Genomic DNA, 26,262 nt, shown 5'->3' with positions numbered 1-26,262 from the left:
ATATTTACCAATGAGAAATTCAGAAATACTCACTTTTCCAGAACAGCAGGGGTGAAGAGAATGTGCAGTGGCCACTGCACTTTGTAGGAGAGACCTAGGGCTGCCCAACCAGATGCAGGGGCTTCCCGGGGAGAAGTTTCCCGAGAAGGCCCTTCTCTTCCCTGAGCAGCATCTGTTAAGAGAAAAGACACTTGGTTCATCTAGAACCAGGGCTTTGACAAGGTGAGTCACATTCATGAGGTGAGTGCTCACTCGAGCCTGCAGTGTCAGAAGCATATTGGCGACAAAATGGGGACTTGCAGAAGGAGGCAAGGAATGTCTATGTGACATTCTCTTAGGAGGTCTTTCCAATTTTTTTCAGCCTTAAAGTCTGGTGGCTGGAAATAAAAAGAGACCATTCTAGCAGCAGGACAAAAACAAAAACAAAACCATGGCCTGAGCATCCCACTTAGCCTCTCTGGATTTCCCTTTCCTCCCATATAAAATAGGGCCCCAGACAAGGTGACTTCTAAGGTCCAAAATGATACGGTTTCTGTGGAGGTGGGCGGAAGCACTGACGGGAGAACAGATGATGAACCCGTAGGAGCAGAAAGATGCAAGAAAGAATGGCAAACCTTTATGCTCCTTTCCGTGATACTCAATCGTCAAGTGCAACAGAGGGAGAAGGTTGTCATCGTCCAGCAGGACCTTGTGTGCGGACTGCTGGAAGGCCACATTCACATCTGCAAGAAGGAGCACATGGGCTGACAAGAACGTTAGGCTACATGACAGACCCAGATGCTGCTGGCTTTCCACTTCTGCTCCAGCCTGCCTGACGCTAACCATAGGACGCTGTGGAGATGGGCTGCTTTGGCCTGCCTCGCATGCATTTCTCCTTCTCTTGCTGATAACAGCACCCAATTTTCCTTGGAGAATCATCCCTCCCAGTATTATCCAAGTGATTCAGTGGGGTTGACAATACCTGATGCTAGGGGTAGGCAAGTGACCCAGGCATGCTCAAATGGAATATAATACTCTACCTTGTTACACTGTTTTGTTTAGGGACATGAATATGACTCAAGCCAGGCCAATCCAGAGGCTCTATTCAGAGTAGAGCCTTTTTTTTTTTTTTTTTTTAGATAAACAGGGACTTAGTGGGATATGAGCTTGGCTGGAGGCCGTCTTGCTACCATATGGAGCAGGCCTGTCTGAGAAAGAAGGCAGAGGTGAAAGATGGAATGACACCAAGTCCTGAAGGCGTCATGTGAGTCACCAGATCAGACTTTGCCTAAAGCTTTCATCCTCTGACCTTTTCAGTTATCAGAATCAATACATTTTTCTTCCCCTTTGCATGAGTTTGAATTGGGTTTTCTCATATCTGCAATGAGAAAAGTCTTATGTGAGTACAGTGGCCATCTATTGTTTTATAGAGTAGGAAAAAAGGTAACCCTGTTGTTTCCCCCCATTTTCTTTTTTTGATTCTGATCCTTTCCTGACTCTCCTCATGTAGTTTGGTTTTTGCTTGTTTTAAAGATTTTATTTGAGACAGAGAGAGAGCACAAGCGGGGAGGAGGGTCAGAGGGAGAGGGAGAAGCAGACTCCACTGGGCACGGAGCTGGATGCAGGGCTCAATCCCCGGACCCTGAGATCATGACCCGAGTGAAAGGCAGACGCCCAACCGACTGAGCCACCCAGGTGCCCTCTCCTCATGTAGTTTGAATGGGAATGGTGATCATTCCCATTAGTCATGGGTGAACCCTTTACTGAAGTAGGTGTATCTTAATGTCTGACATCTTTGATGCGGGGGTATATATATGATCTGGACAGGGCTAATGAAAACCCTTTCTTGGAATCTTTTAAAATTGGCTACCAGAGAGACTGGATTTGGCTCCTCTAGTAGACACTCTGAGGTGGTTCCTGGAAACTGTTGCTGGCCATGTTTCCAAATGGGACTGGAAGGCCATGAGAGAGCATGGAAGAGGCACAGACAAGACACAGTAAGAAAGAGAATTCTAGCAATATTCAAGTCCCTAGTTTCAGTTGTTCTGAAGTCCAGCTATAGTCCTATCCCACTGGAGTTACAGATAAAATAGCAAATAAATTCCCCTTTTCTACCTAGGTTAGCTCAGGTTAGGTTTCCATCATTCACAAGTTAAAGCATTCGAATACAAGTGGCAATAAGTAGTGATATGTCCCGTGAGGAATGTAGGACTATAATCTGATAAAATACCTGATTTATACCCACTCTTCCCGGAAGGATCAAGAGGCTACTCCCGATGACCTCAGTGTGCAAGCCCACCTGAAGGGCCTTCCATCTTTGGAAACACTGCTCTGTAACTCACCAGGCTGCTCTTACGTGGAACAGACTGAATGGTTCAGCAGCTATCAAGAAACACCCTACAACATCAGTCAACTGGTAATTCTCAGGCCCACAGGGCAATTACCATGTTCAGTTACTGCAGTGGGTGGTGTTTTTAACATGTGTTGAGCTGTGTCAATGAAGGCCTGAAACAGTTCTCCACGTCCCAGAAGGTAAAAGTCTTTAATGATCTGCGGAAAGAATTTCAATTTATAATTCAGTAATCTAGCAGGGCCAGGAGCTCCTCATTGTCATCATTATACATGAAGTTTCTAATCTCATCAGTGTGAGCCCAGCCTACAAAAGGATACAGGCTTTGGGCATTTCACATGGGCATACTTTGCAACTCCTCAAGGCAGGACAACTGGTGTGTCGTTAGTGTCATTTATTCATTGGCAACACAAGTATGTTCTCCCAGAAGAAAGTAAACACCCAAACCTTTATGCTATAGTACACGTGTATATTAGGGAGAGTTTGCCCTCCTGGATGAGGACATGTGAGGCCACTCTGAAGTCTGGGTACAGGCAACCAATGCTCTCAGGAGAGCCTAGAGAATAAAGTCACTGCCCACCAGCATCATTTTAAGAATTAAAAGACAGCTAAGCTGTTACCTTCAGCTGACCCAGTAAATCTGATTCTTCCACCATCAGCTTCCAGAGATGCTGTGAAAAGAACAAAACAGGGACAAAATTTCATTCCAAAGAAAAGTTCTATCAAGAATGGTTTTGGGGGGGCGCCTGGGTGGCTCAGTTGGTTAAGCGACTGCCTTCGGCTCAGGTCATGATCCTGGAGTCCCTGGATCAAGTCCTGCATCGGGCTCCCTGCTCGGCAGGGAGTCTGCTTCTCCCTCTGACCCTCCCGACCCTCCCCCCTCTCGTGCTCTCTCTCTCTCAGTCTCTCTCTCTCAGATAAATAAATAAAATCTTAAAAAAAAAAAATTAAAAGAATGGTTTTGGGGGCGCCTGGGTGGCTCAGTCGTTAAACGTCTGCCTTCGGCTCAGGTCATGATCCCAGGGTCCTGGGATCGAGCCCCGCATCGGGCTCCCTGCTCTGCGGGAAGCGTGCTTCTCCCTCTCCCACTCCCCCTGCTTGTGTTCCCTCTCTCTTCATATAAATAAATAAAATCTTAAAAAAAAAAAAAAAGAATGGTTTTGTACAAATCCAGCAATATATTGAAAACAGAATATATGCCATGACCAAGCTGAGTTAACCCCAAGAATGAAGGGACAGTTTAAAGAAAAAAAAAAAAGAGATGGAAATGTTCTGGAATTAGATGGTGGTGATGGTTGCACAACACTGAATATACTAAAAACCACTGAATTGTACACTATTTTTTTTTTAAGATTTTATTTATTTGACAGAGAGAGAGAGCACAAGCAGGGGGAGCAGCAGAGGGAGAGGGAGAAGCAGATTCCCCGCTGAGCTGGGAGCCCGACATGGGGCTCGATCCCAGGACACTGGGATCATGACCTGAGCTGAAGGCAGACGCTTAACCGACTGAGCCACCCAGGCGTCCCATAAATAAAATCTTTAAAAAAAAGGGGTGGGGGGGTGCCTGGGTGGCTCAATCGGTTAAGCATCTGCGTTCGGCTCAGGTCATGATCCCAGGGTCCTGGGATCAAGCCCTGATTCAGGCTCCGTGCTCAGTGGGCAGTCTGCTTCTCCCTCTGCCTCTGCCCCTCCCGCTCATGCTCCCTCTATTTATCAAACAAATAAAATCTTAAAAAAATAAAAAAGCTTCTGCACAGCAGAAGAAATAACAAATTTAAAAGACAACCTCCAGAATGGGAGAAAATATGTGCAAACCACATATTTGATAAGGAATATCTGAAATATATAAAGAAGTCCTACAACTCAATAACAACAACAACAAAACACAAACAATCCAATTAAAAAATGGGCAGAGGAACTAAACATGTATTTTCCCGAAGAAGACATACAGATGGCCAACAGGTACATGAAAAGATGCCCAATATCATTAGCCATCAGGGAAATGCGAATCAAGACAACAATGAGCTATCATTTCACACCTATTAGAATGGTTATCATCAAGAAGAGGTAACATGGGACACCTGGGTGGCTCAGTTGGTTAAGCCACTGCCTTCGGCTCAGGTCATGATCCTGGAGTCCCGGGATCGAGTCCTGGGATGGAGTCCCACATTGGGCTCCCTGCTCGGCGGGGAGTCTGCTTCGCCCTCTGACCCTCCTCCCTCTCATGCTGTCTCTCATTCTCTCTGTCTCAAATAAATAAATAAAATCTTTAAAAAAAAAAAAAAAAAAAAGAAGAGGTAACAAGTTGTCGGTGAGGATGTGGAACAAAGTAACCCTTGTGCTCTGTTGGTGGGAATGTAAATTGGTTCAGCCACTATGGAAAACAGTATGGAGGTTCCTGAAAAATTAAAAATTGAACTACCATATGATTCAGAATTCTACTTCTGGATATATACACAAAGGAAACGAAACAGGATTATCAAAGAGATATGTACACTCCCACGTTTACTGCATTATTCACAATAGCCAAGATATGGAAACAACTAAGTGTCTGTGATGAATGAACAGATAAGATGTGATATATAATGAAATATATTTCAGTCATGAAAAAGAAGGAAATTCTGCCACTTGTGACAACATGGATGGACCTTGAGCATAGTATACTGAGATACATCAGAGAAAGAAATACTGCATGATAGCATTTATATGTGGAGTCCAAAAAAGCCAAACTCATAAAAACAGAGAGTAAAATGGTGGTTACCAGGGGCTGCGGTAGGGGGATAAGGAGATGCTTTTTAAGGGTACAAACTTGCAACTAGTATTTAAGTCAGTCCTGGAGATCTAAGTCATGGTATAGTGAAAATGGACAACAAAGTTGTACTATAATCAAACTTGCTAAGAGACTAGATCTTAATTATTCCCACCACAAAAAAGAAATGATAGTTATGTGCTATAACAGAGGTGCTAACTATCCCTACAATGAAAATCTTATTAGAATACATAAATGTGTCAAATCAACATGCTGTATGTAATACCTTAAATTTATACAATGTTATATATCAAATACATTTTGATTAAAAAAATAAAAGCACATGTATTAACGGTGAAAAATAAAAAATGAAAACATGTAATAAAGATCCTCAATAAAACAAAGTTTAAAAAAAATTATATGTTCAGGATACTTTGAGAAGTTATTTCAGGGAATGGGTGTGCTAGCTCTTCTATGATGCATTTAGAGAAGTGTTTATAAACACTTGTAATAATGGTATTTATAAAAGTGGTACCTAATTGCTATGAAATGAGTGCTCAAGTGCAGGGATATGTTTGCCATTCAGCAATGCATTTAGAGAAATGTTTAAAATAGTGATATTAATGATGGTTATAGGAACATTTTGTGCAAGCTTAAAAAAGGAATAAACTATTTATACATGCAACATGGATTAACCTCAAAATAATCATGAGGAAAAGCAGGCTGACCCATCTCCTCCCCCAAAAGAGTACATACTGTTTGAGTCCATTTATATAAATTCTAGAAAATGCAAACTAATCTCTAGTGACAGAAAGCAGATCAGTGGTTGCTTGGGGGCACGGAGGTAAAAAGCATTGAAAATAAAGGATGGAAGAAGATATGAGGTAAATAATGACCTGGAAGAGAGGTGGGTAATGACATTAACTAAGAAAATAGATTTTAAGTAAAAAAAAAAAAAAAAAAAAAAAATTTATATATATATAATATAGAAATGAATATATATCATAAGTGATAAAGAGGACATTATATATATATAAAAGGAAAAACAATAAATATATATTCATTACAAATATGCACATGCCTAACATACAGCTTGGAAATGAGATATTAGAACATGCATAGAACTCTAGACTCACAGAATATATACTCTCTGAGCACAGGCAGAACTAAAAAACAAGAAACAGGCCCTACATTAATCCATAATGGAAGCCTCAATCAACTCCAAAGGACCTATCTACAGACTGTGTTTTCCAACTATACTGCAATCAAAATTAAAAATAAATCCCTGGGGTTAAAAAGAAAATCAGAAAGAAAATAAAAAATTATTTAAGAACAGGATGATAATATATATACTCTGCTAAAAACTTGTAGGGCAAGGTCAAAGCAATATGGAAAGTTTTATATATATTTCCTAGGAAGCAAAGGTTACAAATAGAAAAGTCAAGTTTTCAACCTAGGAAACTGGCAAAGAGTAACAGAAAACTCAAAGAAACAAGAAGGAAGAAAAATAAAGGCAGATATCAATGAGATAAAGAAAAAATAGGGTAATAAAAACACAAGCTGGTTCTTCAAAAAGATTAGTAAGATTCAACAGTAAAAGATTAAAATAAAATACAAAGTAAAACAAATAGCTACAGATTTTCTAAAAAATTAAATCTAGATGAAATGGGCCTTCCTGGAAAAGTAGAAAATATCAAAATTGGTACAAGAAATAAAGGTCTTGAACAGACTAACATAGGTTTAAACACACTGAATTGGTAAAGATTTTCCTCCCCCCCCCCCTTTTTTAAAAGATTTATTTATTTGAGAGAGAGAGAGAGAGAGGACACATGTGGGCGGAGGGGCAGAGGGAAAGGGAATAGAAATCCTCAAGCAGACTCTCTGATGAGCGTGGAGCCCCATGTGGGGCTCTATTCCTAGACCCGGAGATCATGACCTGAAACAAAATCAAGAGTCAGATGCTTAATCCACTGAGCCACCCAGGCTCTCCCAAGATTTCCCCTTCTTAAACAACCTAGCTTAGATAATTTTTCAGGTAAATTCAATAAGACTTCCAGTAACAACTCCTATCTTAATTATTCTAGAAAAAACAAAAGTGATAGATAACTAGCTCATTTTATGAGGCTTATACAGTCTTTGTTCTGCAACCACATGGGAATAAAACCAGAATCATCTAATTTCACTAGTAAATGTAGATGCAAAAATTCCAAGTATTATACTGGCTAACCAAATCCAACAGTGTATTAAAAAATACAATCTCATGTTTTCAAGTACAGTTTATCTCAGGAAGATTCAACATCTGAAAATCTAACCGGGAATTTACCCTATGAGTGGATGAAGGAGAAAAAGAACCCAGAGCAAGAAACTGCACCATCATCGATATAGAAAAAGCAGTTGATAAAATTCAACATCTATTTATGATAAAAACACATAGCAAACTAGAAAGAAGATAACTTTTTTAACCTGATAAACTTATGTTGCCAAAAGCCTACAGCAAACATTAGAGTAATAGAGAAACTGTCAATGCATGATCTTTAAGAGCCAACAAAGCAAAATGGCCACTATTGCCTCCAGTGATTAACACGGTTTATATCAACTATCACTCCAGCTGTTTAATGTAGTATTAGAGATCCAAGTCTGTAAGAAAAAAAAAAAGAAGTCTAAAATTGGAAGTTGTAAAACTCATTATTTCCAAATGATATGATCATTACTTAGAAAAATCAACAGAATCAACAAACTATTAGAACTAAAAAAAAAAAGGGGGGCGCCTGGGTGGCTCAGTCGTTAAGCGTCTGCCTTCGGCTCAGGTCATGATCCCAGGGTCCTGAGATCGAGCCCCACATCGGGCTCCCTGCTCAGCAGGAAGTCTGCTCCTTCCTTTCTCACTCCCCCTGCTGTGTTCCCTCTCTCGCTGTCTCTCGCTGTCAAATAAATAAATAAAATCTTAAAAAAAAAAAAAATTAACCCACAAAAATTAATACTGCCATTTCTCTACATAAAAACAGTAACCAACAACAAAAAAATCAAAATAACAAATATCTAGGAATTAATTTTCAAAATCTTTTAAGTACTAAAAAATATACAGAAAAGTACACAAATAATAAGTTTACAGCTTGGAGAATTTTCACAAATTGAATACACTTGTATAACCAGCACCTTGAAAGCCCTCTTCCTGTCCTTCCCATTGACCAAGGTCAAATACTATCCTGACATAACACCAGATTAGTTCTGCATTTGAACTTTTTTTTTTTTTGGAGAGAGAGAGTCAGGTGGGGAAGGGGCTAAGGGAGAGGGAGAGAAAGAATCTTAAGCAGGCTCCATGCCCAGCTCAGAGCCCAATGTAGGGCTCAATCTCACGACACTGAGATCACAACCTGAGCTGAAATCAAGAGGTAGATGCTTAACTGACTGAGCCCTACCCAGGTGCCCCTGCATTTGAACTTTTATATTAAACTTTATATTAACTGTTTTTGAACTTTATATAAATTCATATAGTATGTATACTTAAAAAAGTAGAGAAAGAGAAAACCAAAAGGGGAGGAGTATGATATATTTCCAAGACACTCCCCCCTTTTTCCTTCTGAAAAGTAAACTCTATTTTCATTACTAGAAATTGTTATTTTAAGAGAATACCTTTAAAAAAGGCCTATTAGCTACAATTGTAAAAAACTTCAGTGAGTCTGAACTTCCATTCTTTATCTATCATTTTTACAAACTGGAAATGTAATTTCTACCAATATCCACATTTCAGAATTTCACAAGAAAAAAAAATTTGAAATCTTGTATAAATTCAATAAGATTTTTACTTTCCTCCATGAATTAACTCCAGAGTTATCACAAGAATAATAAAAGAACAGAAACAGATTTAATAAAATAAGATGAAAGGACCTCAAGACACCAGCCCCCTAGATAAGGGCTGCCTTGGCTATAGGCGGAGGGGCAGAATCTTGAAATTATGACAGGACAAAAGCATGTATTCTAGAGAGTTTAAATATTTACTTGCCCATAAAAAATCAAATGAATTTCACTTTATGATCTAATATTCTGTCTCCATTACAGCTATCTGCCTTGCCTACAATTTTTGAGACAGTGACTGGAAAAGGAAATCATATTCACAACAGATTACTATGCTTCCATTGTGAGGGTATCTGATACTAAGCTTCCTAGCAGTTCTAGATCCTGCAGTGCACTGGGTATGCTTCAAAATCACTTGCAGTGGTTTGTTTGCTGGTTGTCTAGTTGGATGGTGTAAATACAAGTACCTATTCCCTCCCTCCCGATGTAGATCTACCAGTCAGCAGCTCTGGAGGTGAGGACTTAATACGAGTGCATGGTTTTTTTTGTTTTGTTTTTAAAGATTTATTTATTTGACAGAGAGAGACGAAGCAAGAGAAGGAACACAAGCAGGGGGAGTGGGAGAGGGAGAAGCAGGCTTCCTGCTGAGCAGGGAGCCTGATGCGGGGCTCGATCCCAGGACCCTGGGATCATGACCTGAGCCGAAGGCAGATGTTTAATGACTGAGCCGCCCAGGCACCCCTACAAGTGCATGTTTTAAGATTTTCTGAAGCAATGCTATGCACAGCCAAAGTTGAAAACCACTAATACAGTAAACAAAACAACTGACTAAACTAAAAATCTCATTTCACATTATCAGACACCTGTGAGCCAAATTTTATTTTACGCCACAGCACAGATACACATCTGAAAAATCACTGGTCACAATCTAAGTTGGTGGATGAAGCACAATTCACTTAAGAACACTGAACTAGGGGGCGCCTGGGTCAGTTAAGCCTCTGACTCTTGATTTTGGCTCAGGTCATGGTCTCAAAGGTCCTGGGACTGAGCCCTGCATCAGGCTCCCTGCTCAGTGGGGAGTGTGCTCGTCTTCCTCTCCCTCTGTCCCCCTGCTCGTGCTTGCTCTAAGTAAATAAATCTCTTAAAAAAAAAGAACACTGAACTAGGAGTTTTAAGACCTGTTCTGACGTCACCTTTGTTACTTACTGTGCAACAGCAGCCAAGTTAGCTTTCTATTTTATTCATTTGTAAAAATGGAAAAATAATACTTGTTCTGTGTTCCTCATAGGGTTATTATACCCATAAATGAAAAAGGAATAAAGCCATCTAAAATATAAGGCGCTAAATTTATAGTCAAAATCCGTTGATTCCTTGCAATTATTGCCAACTACATTGACAGATTCAAAATGATGACTGTCTGAATTTGAAAGAGACCTCCCTTTATTCAAGTAGCTAGCTAGCAAACTCCTGTCAGGTGTGAAGACTAAAGCAGTTCCGCCTCTATTATGAAACACTTCTTGCCCTTTGACTCTCACAATTCTCTCCAAGCTAAGTTCTAACCACATAAAGAAGCAATGGAAGTCAAGTACTCAATTTCTGAGGAACTAGTCTGTTTTCTTGCTAAGAAAGCCGACTGTGACATACAAACCTCGGCCACGGTACTGCGAATACGATCCACCACCTGCTCGAAATCCACGAGGCTGAAGAGCGGCTGCTGTTTGAGCCGATGTAGCTCTGCGGCAAAAGTGTCCTCCTGGTTCTTCAAAATGGATCCTGCAAAACAGGCAGGCACCATCGAAGGAAGAGCAGAGCAGGACAGGCAAGGATTTCTGGTCCCCGTGGTGCAGCTCCCTCCCCTGCTTCTCACATAAGCGTGTCACGGTGTGCTGCAATCTCGGTGCCTCAATCTTGGTAGCCACTCCCTCTTAGTACCCACCAGGCGTACACTGGGGCCACGCGATATTAAAAAGGGCTTCTGAAGACAGGGCACACTGGGCAAGGAGGTTCTCACCTTTCCTAGTCAGGTTTACATTTTGATTCTCAAACATCTGGACAGATTCTCCGACAAACAGAATTTTTTCAGCAACCCTCACTGGAATGTAGGATGGCAAAATTTCCACTCGTAAGGAAAACTGCTTTAGAGACGGTGCCAGCATGTTCTCTTCCTCTATCAGGCGCTACTCAAGGAAATAATCCGCATCAGACATGATGTATGAAGGAAGAAGCAGAAAGCAAAAAACATCACTAATTCTCCAAACCCATGATTTATATTTTCTAGAGGTAGGGACTTTACTTTTTTAAAAATTTATTTATTAGAGAGAGAGAGCGCGTGCAAGTGGGGGAGAAACAGAGTTCAACAGAGAGCATCTCAAGCAGACTCCATGCTGAGCGCAGAGCTGTACATGGTGCTTGATCTCACCACCCCGAGATCACAACCTCAGCCGAAATCAGGAGTTGGATGCTTAACCAACTGAGCCACCCAGACGCCCTGAAGCAGGGACTTTAAACCTGAAGTTGCACAATGCCTAAATTACCAGTGTCAGAGAGATGAACATATTTCCATTTTCAGACAGCGGGACAGCATGGTGGAAGTAACAGTGTTGTGAGGGCTTTTTTTTTTAACAGCTTAACAATAACCCACAACCCTCGGACCAACTGAGGTTTTTTTTTAACATTAGGATTTTAGTCCTCACTCTGCCTTTACTACGTAAGAATTTGTGCAGATCGGGAACCCGGTTTCCTTACCTGTAGCATGGAAGAATTAGTCTTTATTTTTTCCAGGTCTACAGGTCTGTGACTTTATTATCTCATCATATATGCTGGCTCTGCCCAGCTCTTTACTAGTACATAGCCCAAGTCATTTAGCCAAGTGGTTCTCAGTATGGCTCATGGACCAGCAGCATCAGGCTCACTTGGAAGCTTGTTAGAAATGCAAATTTTCAAGCCCCTCCCCAGATCTAGGACAACCTGGGAGATGAGGCCCAGACATCCATCCGTGTCTTAACAAGCTCTCCAGCTGATTCTGACACACGTGGAAGTTTGAGAACCACTGATCTGGCCCATGAGGCCCCAGATGCTCACCACCCAATCACTCAGGCCCTCACATTTCTCCAACTTGCTTTGGATTTAACCCTTAACCTCCAGCTCCAACTAGGAACTCTGGGCTCCACAATCCTAACTTTGAGCTCTGCTGTTCACGCTTTCTGTTTTGTGCTCTAATGCAGGCGGTCCTCAGGGCAATACCCAGACCCGCTTTTCTTTTCCCTCTCCTCACTCTTCTTAAACAATCATATCTTCTTCGATCACTGAATATTGTAACAGATGTTCTAAATCTTTTTATATCACAGGACTCTCTGCCATTATATAAAAGCTATGGACCTTCCAGAAAAATATGCAAACATACATTTCACAGAACCTCCTGAAGCGACCCATGGGCCCCAGGTTAAAAACTGCTATATGCTGATGACTTCTTAAACTTTATCTTCAAGCTGGACTGTTCTTGTGAGCTATAAGCTCAACCCACTGGACATTTCTTGCAAGTACCTCAAACTCAACATGTCCAAAATTAATTTTTTTTTTTTTAGGTAGACTCCACACCCAGGGTGGAGCCCAATGCAGGGTTTGAACTTATGACCCTGAGATCAAGACCTCAGCTGATATCAAGAATCAGACGTTTAACCCCTCAACATGTCCAAAATTAGATCCATCTTCTTTCTCCCAATACCTGCCATACACATTCCATATCATTTCTACCCACCTAGCCGCTGAAGGCAGAAACTTGGGTTACATTCTTGATTCTTCCCTCTGGACTCCTATCTAATCACTAAGGCCTACCTAGTCCACGTCCTAAATCTCTCTCAAGCCACTCTATTCTTCTGCATATTTACTGTCACCACCCTTGGTTTAGGCCACCATTATTTTTCACCTAAGTGTCCCCAACATTCTCTTAACTGACCTACCTGCTGCTAGTCTTAGTTTTTTTAAAAAACAATTTACCCACACATTATCCAGAGTCATCTATCGTAAAGTCTGATTGTGTGAACCTCTTGCCTAAAATTCTTCACTGGCTCTCAGCTCTTTTGAGGTTCAAGTCCAAGTTCCTTCCCATTGTTTACAAGGGCTTTCATGATCTTACCTCAATAGTTCCATTGGCTGCGACTTCCCAATCCCCTCCACTGTCCTTGCAATTTGTATTTCAGCCTTTACTTGACCATTTCAACTGAATTACTACTGGTTCCTCAAGTAAGCCATGTCTTTCATGGTTTCTGTACTTTGTACATACACATCCTTCCCCCTGCCTGGAACATTTCTTGATCTCTCCTCCTAAACTCTGCAATTTAGACGTACATTCCACTGAAAAGCTTCTCTAGCTACTCTAAAACCAAGTTCTGAGAACACCCATACTTACTAATGTCACTGTTGACTTTTCTACATTTTCCATTAAGTTCTTTAAGGACAGGGTCTGCTACATTTTATTCATCTACTTCAGTTAAGCACCCAGTAACTCTCCTAGAACAGTGCCTGGCATATATGTAACAGGCGTTCAAGAAAATGTTGTAGCAGGACAAATGAATGAATAAACCGATCAATGGATGAATAAAGACAATACAGGGCTCTGGGGACTCTAATCGAAACTCCAAGCTACATTTAAAAGTTACAGGATAGCTACATGGCTACCTTAAGAGACAAGACTTATTAATCTCATAAATGCATATACTGGGAAAAGGGGAAACAAAGGACTCTCACAAATATATTTTCTATTTTGTAGTCTCACATTAAGTTAGATGTTAAGAATGCAGCTAAGATAAAACCAAGTTCAAGTGTTTATATCTGCAGAACTTGTGAAAGATGCTTCAACTATGACGAGCTGGGAACTGAGGTGGAAATCACTGAAAGGTCAACTAGCTATAGACTTTCCTGACTCCTGGCAGGAGTATGCTAGGCTTTCTGCTATGCTCTTACCAAGTCCTGGAGTTCTCTCAACTGTTTTCCTGTCAGTCCCCCGATGCCCAGATCCTCCTCATCCTCTTCTGGCTGGGCACTGACATTACCGGAAGAGGGACCCTGTTTGATAAAGAACTCTTCGTGCTGGTCCAGGAGGAGTCCATGTAGCATCCAGGCTGAGAGCTGCTTATACATGACCCCATGACACACGGCCAGGATCCTGAGTGGAGAGAAAAGTAGGAGCCTTAGAAGTCCACTTAACCAACATTAAACCCCATATGGGCACAGAGGCCATGCTCTAAACTGTGACAGGATAAACAGAAGCCTGAGAATCTGATGACTCAGAAGGGAAATGACCAATTAGGCTAAAAATAATTGTGCTATTTTAATTTAAATGTTTGTGAATGAACTAAGTGATTAAATTTCCAAACTTGTAGGCTACATACTGAAGTCTAAATGCTCAGTAAACGTTCTGCTAGTTTTTTAGAAGAGGCACATTTTCTTTCCTCCTTTTGTGTAGAGTTTCAAAACTGAGGGTTCTTGTTAAAATTAAATGCACTTCTAGGAGTCTTTCTGGCTAACACAGTATTTTTTTTTTTTTTAAGATTTTATTTATTTGCGAGAGAGAGAGAATGAGAGACAGAGAGCATGAGAGGGAGGAGAGTCAGAGGGAGAAGCAGACTCCCCGCCGAGCAGGGAGCCCGATGCGGGACTCGATCCTGGAAATCACGACCTGAGCCGAAGGCAGCCGCTTAACCGACTGAGCCACCCAGGTGCCCCAGGCTAACACAGTATTAAATTTGTTTTATTTTTGTTGGAATCACATTGGGAGAGTAGATTCACTCTGAGAGAGACAAGTATACCTGAAGAAGTATAATCCAACAAAATGCAGAAAGGTCGTTGGAGAATGCGGTACTCTCATGGTCTCAAAAGGATCACTTCCCAGATTAACATTAATTACAAAGAGGAAAATGTGCCTTTAAAATGGAGCTATCTGATAGAAAACACCTACGCCAAGTGATCAAGCTATTATACCACCCATAATGGAACACACTTACTTTCTGTGCCTTCCAATGTGATGCAACAAGAAATAATACGGCCTATGGTATGTAGTGTTCTTGCCAAAAATGTTTAATGTAAATCTAATCATCAGGAAATAATAAAAAAAATCCAGGTCGTGTAACAGTTTACAAGACAACTGGTCAAGACTCTTTAAAATGTCAGTTGTCATCAAAGATTAAAAAGGCAAGGAAGGGCACTGTTCCAAATTAAGGGGACTCAAAGAGGTGACTGCTAAATGCCACATGAGAACTTGGACTGCATCCAGGAGTTCAAAAAAGAACAATGGAAAAGGACTTTTGGGGGACAACTGGAGAAATTCAGATTTATTTTGGATAATATACTATTGAATTAATGTTAACTTTTTTGGGTGTAATATGGTATTGAAGTTATATAAGAGAATTGAGGTTATATAAGCCTTTTTTCTTTTTTTTAAATGGCAGTTATGTTTTTTGTTTTATAAAGATTTTATTTATTTATTTGACAGAGAGAGACACAGCAAGAGAGGGAACACAAGCAGGGGGAGTGGGAGAGGGAGAAGCAGGCTTCCCGCGAAGCAGGGAGCCCGATGCAGGGCTTGATCCCAGGACCCTGGGATCATGACCGGAGCCAAAGGCAGACGCTTAACAACTGAGCCACCCAGGCGCCCCTATAAGCCTTTTTTCTGAAGAGATACAAAACTGAAGTCTTTGGTAGTTAAGCTTTTCAAATGATTCAGCAAAAAAAATGTAGTATGCGTGTGTGTATATTTATATATATTTACATGTATGTATTTCATAGTCCATATAGAGGGGAAAAAGAAAAATGTGGTCAAATGTTAAAAAATATCAAATGGGGGGCCATTTACATTTTGCACATTTGAGTATTTGGTCTACAAAGTTTGGTCCCCACAAATATATAACAAACATGCACTTATCGTATGATCTATGTAAGATTTTATATTCCATGCACAAAATTATGTATATTTATATAGAAATATACAGCAAAAGTTAAATTGTGTATCTCAAAGATTAGAAATTATTTCTATTTCTTCTCTTTGCAGGTCTGTATTTTCTACAATCAAAATGCAGTTCTTTTATTAGGAAAAAAAAAAAGCCCAGTAATAGAGAATTAAGTTCCTTAAGCATGTTCTGGAAAGTTTCCTTTTGTGGATTCTAACAGTATTTATATTTATAATATATTTAATTTTAATTTTACATTTATAGACAATCAAGTGAATACACCTGTATTTAGCTTTCTTCCGCTGCTGGTAATTTTCTAATTTCCTGATATAACAGAAAACATTGCAATGAATGTTCCTGCATATGGTTATTTTCTTCTTTCAAATGACTGTTGGGATAAAATTCCTAAGAGTGGCATTATGGGATTATAGAGTATAAACATTTTTAAGGCCCTTGATATGAAATACCAGCTACTCAAAATACACATGATTAGATATAGTTACTTTATCTGGCACATGTAATGGAAATTCTCCAAGGATAATGAGATCCCCAAATTAAAAAGCATTGCTTCAAGGTTATCTAGGCGACTAGATCCTAGCTTTGATACTCAACACTTCGTAACACTCTTTTTGCAGTTCCTGAGCTATCATACATGCGGGCTTTTATGGATCTTTTCTATCCTGGTCATAACTTTTCCCAGAGGGAAATCTGAGATGAGCTGAAAATAAAACAAGTGCAAAGTCAAGTCACTTGATCACCCACCCCTTCCCCCAATTCCCAATTAAGCCAGGACTTACTTTTCTAGTGCACTGCGAACAGGAGGCAAACCTCCACAGCTGTGTTTGTATACCGTTTCCAGGATTTGACAACCATGAATCTGCGCAAAATACAGCCTTGTCAAACTTGATTCCATTTTAATAGTTCACGTAGCACAAACTCATATTCTATATTCAATTCAGAGGGCACAATCCAGCGGATGATGGGGATAAAGATCTATGTATAGTTCTGATTCTGACTCCAATTCCAATGTGTTTGGGGGGCGGTTTCCCCCACAACACCAAGCAATTCTCGAACAGCAGCTGGGTGTCCTACAAGTCAACTCAATTGACACTACCTACCCAGAATATCAACAGATTCCACAAGTTAAGGGGTCAGTCCCACAAGACTGTCCTCTGCTTCTGACACCAATCTCAAGCCCAGGACTGACTGGCTGATAAATCAGAAGTTCCCATGACCCTCTCCTTGGATTCCATTAATTTGCTAACACAGCTCACAGAACTCAGAAAACCCGTTTACTCACTAGATTACCTGTTTATTAAAAAGCATACTAAAGATATGAATCAACAATCAGATGAAGAGATGCATAGTGTGAGGTCCCAAACAAAGGAGCTTCTGTCCCCGTGGAGTGTGGGCCCAGCAGCATAGCACGAAGAAGTATTCTGGTTCATCAACCTACAAGTTCTCTGAAAGCAGTCTTTCTGGGTTTTTATGGAGGCTTCATTACATACACACAAGTGATTAAATCACTGGCTATTGGCAACTGAACTCAATCTCTAGCCCCTTTCTCCTCCCCAGAGGTCAGGGGTATGAAAGTCTCAATCCTCCAATCAAATGGTCGGTTCTCCTGGCAACCAGCCCATCCTTAGGTGCTTTCCAAAAGCCACTTCATTAACACAGACTCAGGTGTGGTTGATAGGGGTTTGTTATGACTATCAAGACACGTTTATCATTATCACTTATGAAATTCCAAGAGTTTTAGAAGCTCTGTGTCAGAAAGGGGATAAAGACCAAATAGATATTTCTTATTATAGATCACGATATCACAATAGTTGTTCTCAACAGTATGGACCCTCAACCCTCCTTACTCCTCTCCACCCCACCGATACCCCACCAGCAGCAGCAGCACCTGGGAGTGAGTAAGAAATGCAAACTGTTGGGCCCAACCCCAGCCTTACTGAATCAGCATCTCTCGGGTAGGGCCCAGCCACGTGGTTTTAACATTCCGCTCCAAGTGATTCTAATGTATGACGAAGTTTGAGAACTACTGCGCTAGAGAAACCAGAATCATTTAGAGTTGAAATTCCAAGCTAAGAGGTAAAGAAAGCTCTTTATTTCAGATTGAGGCCTAATTCAAACTATTTATAAGGCATACAGTTTTCTAAAAATCTGTTTCCTCCTTCTATGTCCTTCAGGCTCTCTCTCTTTTTAAAACTGCTTTACTGAGGTATAATTTATATACCATAAAATTCATCCATTTTAAGTACACTGTTCAACAATTTTTAGTAAATTTACAGTGTTGTGCAACTATTGCTATAATCTAGTTTTATAACATTTCCATCACTCTAAAAGGATCCCTCGTATCTGTTGGCTATCATCCCTGTTCTCCCGCCCCCACCCCATGTTCTTGAGACCTCATTTTTTAACTCTCTAGAGCCAGAGCACACTGGCTTCTCTACCACCACCCAGGCAAGGAGGAAGATTTGCCCACCTCCAACCGCTTTACTCAGTTTCTACTCTTCCTGTGGTCAATGCAAACTGAAAGTCAACTGAGATATGCAGCTAAGCATGGAACGCTTATACTAACTCTACTTACCTAGAAGGTCCCCTCCAACTCGGGGGGACAGTTTAGTAGTGTGGCTAAGAGCATAATCTTTTGAGTCAGACAGACCCGGGTTTAGATCCCAGCTCTACCATCTCCATCTGTGTGACACTAAGCACATTACCTAACCTACTTGACCCCCTAGAGGACTGAAAGGGATCAAGTATGTGAAGCACTTAGCACAGTGCCTGGTATACAGTAAGTACATAATAAAAGCTGAGTGTTATCTGATGAGGGTAATCAGCTTTCAAGAGCCAAACAGCACCTCCCCTACTGGCTTTGCTGGCTCAGAATAAACTCAGCACAGCAGAAATTTCTATACTTACACAGCACAAAAAATGAAGCAGCAATCTGGCAAAACTGGTTAACTAGTTATTATTTATCAAGGTAAACACTCCTAATAAGCTAAGGCACAAATATAACAGCTTAAAAACATAAATGAGCTAAACATATTTAATCCATTTGTCCTTTTTCATCCAGTTATGTACTAGCAGATTCTTCTAATGTGAAATCTCAAAGCATTTTTTCCTTGGTTATTACCTCTGCCCAGAAAAGGCATTCTCCTGGTTTTGGGGACCCTCATTTTTCAATGCACATGATAAAAACTTGTGATAAGAACAGGCATATTTAATAAAATAAGCATGTGTTTCAACCCATGATCTAATTCTTAGAAAACTGCCAGCATCCTAATCATAAATCTATTATTCTTTCTAAAGATGAACTTTCCACTTCTCCTCAAGATCCATATCCAACATTTTTTTTTTTTTAAGATTTTATTTATTTGAGAGAGAGCATGAGCCAGAGGGAGGGGCAAAAGGAGAGGGAGAAGCAGACTCCCCGCTGAATGGGGAACATGACATGGGGCTTGATCCCAGGACCCTGAGATCCTGACCTGAGCTGAAGGCAGACGCTTAACTGACTAAGCCACCCAGGTGCCCCCATATCCAAAAATTCTAAATCCTTAGTGTAAAATGCTCTCACCTCCAGATACCATCCATAGCATTTTGCTCTTACCCAGCAGCATTCTGGGGTACATCTATTAACATTACCCCCACCTCTGGATCAGGAGGTTCTTAAGGACAGTCTTGTAACTGATTTTTGCATTTCTGACATTTAGCATGATACCCAAGCAAATATTTTTAAAAGAATGAATAAATAAATGACAACTACTAAAAACTAGGGTCTTCAAAAAAGAATGTAAGGCAAAATTATGAATACATCCTTGGTGCTTACCACAGCAAAGGAAAAAAGGAAAGTTCTCACCTTTTGACTTTTAATTTGTTCTACCACAACCATTACAGAGGGAAAAAGGAGCTGGAACTGCAAAAATCAGAGAATGATTAGGAGGGTACAAAATCAAACACAAGGAAAAGAAAATTGATTCAGGAAATGCTTTTGTTTCTAAATAATCCCACTTAACCTAAAGATGGCAATACCACAGAACAGCCAAGATCCAGTATCCTAAGGCAATTTGATATGGGTTTGGCTGCAGAGAGAGAATGACAGATATAAGCAGTTTCTATTTCTGAGACTAGCATAATTGTTAATATTGAAGTCAACATAAGAGCATTAATACCAGACATTAGATTTTCACTAAATTTGGAGCTTTCTAAACAGTTCTGATCTTGGAAAGCATACACAATATAAAATGCTGGGCTCTGAATCCAGAAGGAAAAATGTTCTCAAAAATAATGTCTTAAGTTAGATTGTTCTTTTTTTTTAATAGATTTAATTTTAATTTTTAATTTTTTTTCGGGGGGTTGGGCAGAGGGAGAAAGAGAGAGAGAATCCTAAGCAGGCTGCATGCCCAGCACAGAGCCTGATGCAGGGCTTGATCTCACAGACCCTGAGATCATGACCTGAGTCAAAATCAAGAGTCAGATGCTTAACCAACTGAACCACCCAGGTGCCCCTCTTTTTTTTTTTTTAATTTCTCATTTTTTTTTTTAAGATTTTTTATTTTTAAGTAATCTCTCTACCCAACGTGGGGCTCAAACTCACAACCCTGGTATCAAGAGTCACATGCTCTGACTGAGCCAGCCGGGCACCCCTTAAGTTAGATTATTCTAACAATACCAACAGATTCCAAGGCATTTTATTATTTGGGCAGCATACCTGATCCAAGGAGTAATTGACATGTGATATGGAAAGATGGGGGTCAGCCAGGAACTGCAACAAAAAACACTGTAATTAGGGCTCCATATAAAATATCTTGAATCTATTTGATCTCTGAAAACTAGATGGGAATCTGAGAAGGGGCTCCATGTTAGTTTTAGACTACTGAGAATTGATAGTTCATAGAGTATTAATTCTGATTTTTCAGGTGACCAAAAAACCCAAAGCTAGGGCTCTAATAAACTCACTCAAGAACCTTTGCCATGATCTTCATGCCACTTTGACCATGACTTGGGCAATCATAGAATATACTGTACCCTTTAGCCTTGCAGAAAATAGCTCTCTCTTAACTACCTGACCACATCAAAGGGTATTTCAAATTCAAGAACATGCCCTAATCGGCTGTCCCAGAGACGTCTTTCCCGTATCTCCTCTCTCACCTCTTGTTCCAAATCAAGCAGTGCTTGGCGATAAGGTTGCAAAACCGAATCCAGCCCTGTGCAGAAGGCCCTTAGGTAGATTCCATGTAACCCACCTTGGCCCTGCTGAGATGGATGGTGATCCTGAAATCAAACAAAGAGAACTCAACCTCACAGCTCAGACTCTAAAACCTGAGGAAAACATTCTCCTTTATTAGTGTTATTGTTTTTGCTTAAATGATTCCATATCAAAGCAGTGCTTCAATGAGAGGAAAACCCAATTCGAGAGACAGATTTTGAATTCTGACCTTTTAAAATGTGGTATTTTAATTTCCCATGCAGCCTAGATGTTACAATCAGGTAGGGGGCACCTGGGTGGCTCAGTCGGTTATGCATCTGACTCTTGATTTCAGCTCCGGTCATGATCTCAGAGTCATGAGATGGAGCCCCACACTGCGCTCTGCACTGAGCATAGAGCCTCCTTAAGATTCTCTCTCTCTCTCCCTCTCCCTCTGTCCTTCTCTCTCTCTCTAAAATATACAATGAGGTAGTACCTCATATTGTCAGTGGAGATTTTTCTACAATTAACCTTACAACTTTCAGCTTAAATCCCTTTGGTGGCTTTTCATTGCCCCAGAATAATATCTCAACTCCTCTGCATGGCATACAATGACTTCTACATTCGGGCCCTTAACTATCTCTCTAAAATTATCTTTTACTGCTTCCAACTTCACATTCTCATTTCCAAACTACCCACAGTTCGCCAAATGTGCCTTGCTTCTATTTCTCACCCCCATGAATCTGGATGTGTTCCACTTATAACTGTGTACTCATCTTTATGACAAATATCTACTCTTCCTACAGGACCCAATTTAAGCGTCTCTTTTCTCAGAGCCCTTCCTAACTCTCCCTAGGAAATGAACTGCTCCCCCTTTGTTGCTTTCACAGCATCTCTATGTAGTGCTTGAACTGTACTTTTGTTTATACGCCCCCCTCTCTAGACCAAGAGCTTTGTGAAGGCAGGACACACACTTTATTCATCTTTGTATTTCAGCTTCTAGCACAGTTCTCTGAACACAGGGTAAATATTTACTGAATAAATAAAATGACCTCAATCCTCCTTCTAACATCCCTTTCTCTTGTCTGGCCTGGTAATTCATCAGAAGCATGAATCTGATAGTCAACATGAGGAGTGATAAGACTCTCACCAAGAGCTTATTTACAAATATGGCTGGTCTTTCAGGAGACCTGCAATTTTTTCTAAGAGCCTCTTCTGTATTTTACACAGGGAATTGCAGAGGAAGCTGACTAGAGGCCACGGTGACCAGCCTCTCTGGCTCTGTCTTGACTTGGGTGATCAGGCTCTGGTGGCAGTAGATACAATTGCAGAATACCACAACAAATGGGGTAGGAAGCTTGGACTCAGTGGTTACGAGGCATGGTTAGTCAGAGGATGCTGCAAAGGATACTAGCAGTTCCTGAAGATAAAGGTTCACAGCTATAATAATAAGACCAGCATGGGTGTAGGGTGAAATAGACCAGATGGGCTTACAACCAGCCAATTTTGTTTTGATCTTGTGTCATTTCAGAGAACTGAATGTCTTCATTACCACTAAATGAAAAAGAAATTAAGTATGCTTTTACTGTTCTCAAAAAAGAGGCACTATAGATATCTTTAGAATTTGGGAAAGTAGGAATTCACATATTATATAAGATAAAATCCATATAGTCACAGGAATACAGGACAGCTTTTTTTAAGTGTTACTTACAAAAATTAAAACTATATATCATCTTTATAAATATATATATGGGTTCCAACTCTGATAATTCATGTGCCCTCATTAATATGATTTTATAGCAAAATGGCATTGATTAGATTTTAAACTCACATTTAGCTTACACATTTGCAATAAAATCCTTTTGAGAGAATCAGAATCCCTGTCCCAGAGAGGAAAATATAAGGCATTATTCTCCAACTCCTCTGCCCCAGAGATGACCACCAAAGGCCTGACAACCAATTTATATAAGAGGGTACTGACTGCATTATTTCAGGAATCCTTCCTTTTCCTTTCTAGAAGTTCCTGCCTTTCTCCCCAACCAGAATCATTGTTTCAACTGGGCAACAGTCATCACTGAATCAGAGTCACACAATTCAGCAATCTTTTTACTTACCTCGGACAGAATTACAGACTGTTAAAAATAAAAGGGAACTTTAAAATTTTCTCTTTTAAAAAATATGAGTGCTTACTATGTGCCAGGCACTTTGCATGAATTACCTTGTTTAATCCTCACAACCCTATGAGATAGGTACTACGATTAACCCTGTTTTATAGGTAAATGAACTGAGCCGAAGTTACTGAACATTAGGTTACTACCAAGCAGTCTATGGCCAGTAAGTGATAGAGCAGGACACAAATCCTTGACCTCTCCACCATTAATTACAATTAATAGTGTATAATTCCAATTAATTCATATTAATGGATAATATTTATTAAGTGCTTGCTATGTGCCAAGCACCTTCTCTGATTTAACTCTTTTATTTTCAAATAAGAAAAATGAAGCCCAAAGATTTTAGTTGATTGCCTCCATGTGACTAAGGAAGTTAGAAGCAAAATGGCAAAAATATCTGAAATGATGCTTTATGCTTTTACCACTGGAATTGGAACTCTGGTCCAGCTCCAAATGATTTAACTCAGGTCTCCTAAAACTCAGGCAAAGCATATTTTCTCTTCTACCAATCTGCCTAGATCGGTCCCTGTGTATATTTTCTCCCTTGTTTGAGCTAGTTACCTGGCCCTCACTCGAATAATTCCAATGATAAGAAATTCATAACATCTTGAGACTTATTTCATATCAATTACCAATGGATTCACTTAAAACCTGCCATAACTTCTGACCTCTGGAGGTGTCCATTCCCTGGCAACAGCAGCCTACCTGTTGCTGCACATGACCCGTGTACTGTTCAATGAACTCGGTGAAGCGAATATAGTCTGTGCCCAGCCGGCAGAGTCGATTCAGGACGCTGGTTTCACTGGGATGGAGAAATGGGAAGTCCTGTGACACCTGCAGGAAGAGGAACAGGCTAAAAACACTGATGCCTACATATATTTGAGGAGCTTCAAATGCTTTATACTATGAATCACTTCCCTTCTCAAGATGCCCATTTAAGCTTGGTAATTCCAAACTGCTACAAAGGTGTTGCTCCCCATCCCTGACCTAATTAGTTGTTTATTGAAATAGGTGGTAACACATGGTAAAGAATTCAAACACTACCAAATGTTGTACATTAAAAACAAGTCAACCTCCCCACAGGTGGCTACTATTACTTGTTTCTTAGGCCATCTTCCAGGGATGGCCTGTAAGGATATGAAGTTTTTGACCTGATTTCAACAAAGTCTCTTTAGCAATACTGCTCAAACCGGGATCTGCAGACTCCAGGGGTTTCTCATGTTCTTAAGATTTACAAATTCTCTATAAAATTTTAAATTTTATTTTCATTCAATAAATATGTAAAATTAATGTAACATTACTATAATCTATAAAAGTACCTTATAACTGACATATAAATGTAGTGTCCATATTTTCATTTGTATTTGGTATTTCATTTCATTGGGTATTATTTTAATTGAAATGAAGGCCAAATAATAACCTACTATGCTATATAAAGGTTTCACAGCAGTTCAAGTAGAACACAGTAGGAGAATGTACTCATTCAACCACATTTTTTTTTTTATATTGTGGTAAAATATACATAACATAAAAGTTACCATTTTGGCCAGCTTTAAAAGTACAGTTCTGTGGCATTAAGTGCACTCACACTGTTGGGCATCCATCACCAACATCCATCTCCAGAATTTTTTTATCTTCCCAAACTGAAACCCTGTATTCATTAAACATTAACTTCCCATTCCTCCCTGCCCCCAGCCCCTGGCGACCACCCTTCTCTTTCTTGTCTCTATAATTTTGACCATTCTAAGTACTTCAAATAAGTGCAAATACAATATTTGTCTTTTGATGACTGGCTTTTTCACTTAGTATAGTGTCTCCAAGGTTACTCCATGTTGTAGCACGTATCATTTGAATTTTCTTCCTTTTTAAGACTGAAAAATATTCCATTGTACGTTTGTGCAGCATTTTGTTTATTCAATTCATTTGCCAAGGGACGCTTGAATTACTTTTACCTTTTGACTATAGCAAATAATACTGCTATGAACATGGGTATACAAATATCTGTTCATGTCTCTTCTTTAACTTTTTTTGGGTGTATACCTAGAAGTGAAATTGCGGATCATTTGGTAGTTCTATGTTTAATTTTTTTGAGGAGTCACCATATTATTTTCCACAGGGGCTGCACCATTTTCCATTCCCACCAGTAATGCACAAGGGTTCTAATGTCTCCACGACCTCACCTACACTTGTCATTTTGTTTTTTTTGATTTAATGGGTATAAAATGGTATCTCATTGTGCTTTTGATCTGCATTTCCTTAATAATCAGCCATATTGATAATCTTTTCATTTACTTATTGGCCACTGTATATCTTCTTTGGAGGATCAACCATCTTCTAATGAACACCTACTTATCCCAGGCACTGTGTTAATATCCCGAGATTAAATAGTGAACAAAATCAGATGTAGTTACTATCCCCAAGGAACTTAGCATATTACATATTTATATCATGAGTACTGTATTTTGTGGATGCCAACTTTACGTGACAGTAAATGCAGTAATAAATAGGAAAAGAAGAATTTTTCTGTTACTGAATCCACAATGTTTAGGACTTTAATTCCATTTAATGCAGATTTTAATGACACAATGCTAACCATATCTTCAAGTATAATAATTTAAGAGGTAACACGACACAGTGCTTAAGAACGTGTCTTTGGGAGGCCAGCCTAATTACTCTGTTAGTGCAGTGTCTCCCTTCAGCTGGAGCTGTAGCCCCAGGAAAGCCTTGCCTGTGCCTTTGGAAAAAAAAAAAAAGAAAGAACTCATATTTGGAGTCAGATTGCCAGGTCTGAATCCCTGAGTTGCCTCTTACTTGCATGAAATCTTAGACAAATTATAATACCTCTCTGTGCCTCAGTTTTCATACCTAGAAAGTGGAGATGGTAATTGTGGGGATTAAATGTTAACACATGTAAAGCCATGCACATTGCAAGTGCTCAATACATGAAAGCAATTTTTTATTATTAGGACAGCTCTACCCAGTTATCAAGTGATAGTCCCACTAAAATTGGAATTTTGAGCAGTGCTTTGTTGGCAGAGTTTTATAAAAGTTCAAGGTCTAGTTATTCTGAAACAGCAAACAAT

General features: G+C 39.9%; 2 protein-coding genes across 2 annotated transcripts in view; both read right to left on the bottom strand.

The window, feature by feature from the left end:
* TUBGCP4 (tubulin gamma complex associated protein 4) overlaps nucleotides 1-26,262 on the bottom strand; it is a 36,196-nt gene that overhangs the window by 7,179 nt on the left and 2,755 nt on the right. The window contains exons 2-13 of the mRNA XM_034994112.1: nucleotides 23,885-24,013; nucleotides 20,972-21,094; nucleotides 20,532-20,585; nucleotides 19,680-19,736; nucleotides 16,615-16,694; nucleotides 13,836-14,037; nucleotides 10,885-11,050; nucleotides 10,522-10,646; nucleotides 2,950-3,000; nucleotides 2,424-2,529; nucleotides 615-722; nucleotides 34-172 (exon numbers count right to left, since the gene is read on the bottom strand). Of these exons, the coding sequence (XP_034850003.1) occupies nucleotides 34-172; nucleotides 615-722; nucleotides 2,424-2,529; nucleotides 2,950-3,000; nucleotides 10,522-10,646; nucleotides 10,885-11,050; nucleotides 13,836-14,037; nucleotides 16,615-16,694; nucleotides 19,680-19,736; nucleotides 20,532-20,585; nucleotides 20,972-21,094; nucleotides 23,885-24,013 (1,340 nt within the window). The remainder of the gene's footprint in view (nucleotides 1-33; nucleotides 173-614; nucleotides 723-2,423; nucleotides 2,530-2,949; nucleotides 3,001-10,521; nucleotides 10,647-10,884; nucleotides 11,051-13,835; nucleotides 14,038-16,614; nucleotides 16,695-19,679; nucleotides 19,737-20,531; nucleotides 20,586-20,971; nucleotides 21,095-23,884; nucleotides 24,014-26,262) is intronic.
* ADAL (adenosine deaminase like) overlaps nucleotides 23,957-26,262 on the bottom strand; it is an 86,234-nt gene continuing 83,928 nt past the window's right edge. The window contains exon 12 of the mRNA XM_034994114.1: nucleotides 23,957-24,013. Coding sequence (XP_034850005.1) covers nucleotides 23,965-24,013 — 49 coding nt within the window. The 3' untranslated portion in view covers nucleotides 23,957-23,964. The remainder of the gene's footprint in view (nucleotides 24,014-26,262) is intronic.

The sequence above is a fragment of the Mirounga leonina genome, unplaced genomic scaffold (assembly GCF_011800145.1).
Source record: "Mirounga leonina isolate KUSES-001 unplaced genomic scaffold, KU_Mleo_1.0 Mir_91, whole genome shotgun sequence".
In the NCBI taxonomy this organism is placed as follows: Eukaryota; Metazoa; Chordata; class Mammalia; order Carnivora; family Phocidae; genus Mirounga; species Mirounga leonina.
Note: the sequence above shows the minus strand (reverse complement) of the source record. Positions and strands in the feature narration are given on the sequence as shown.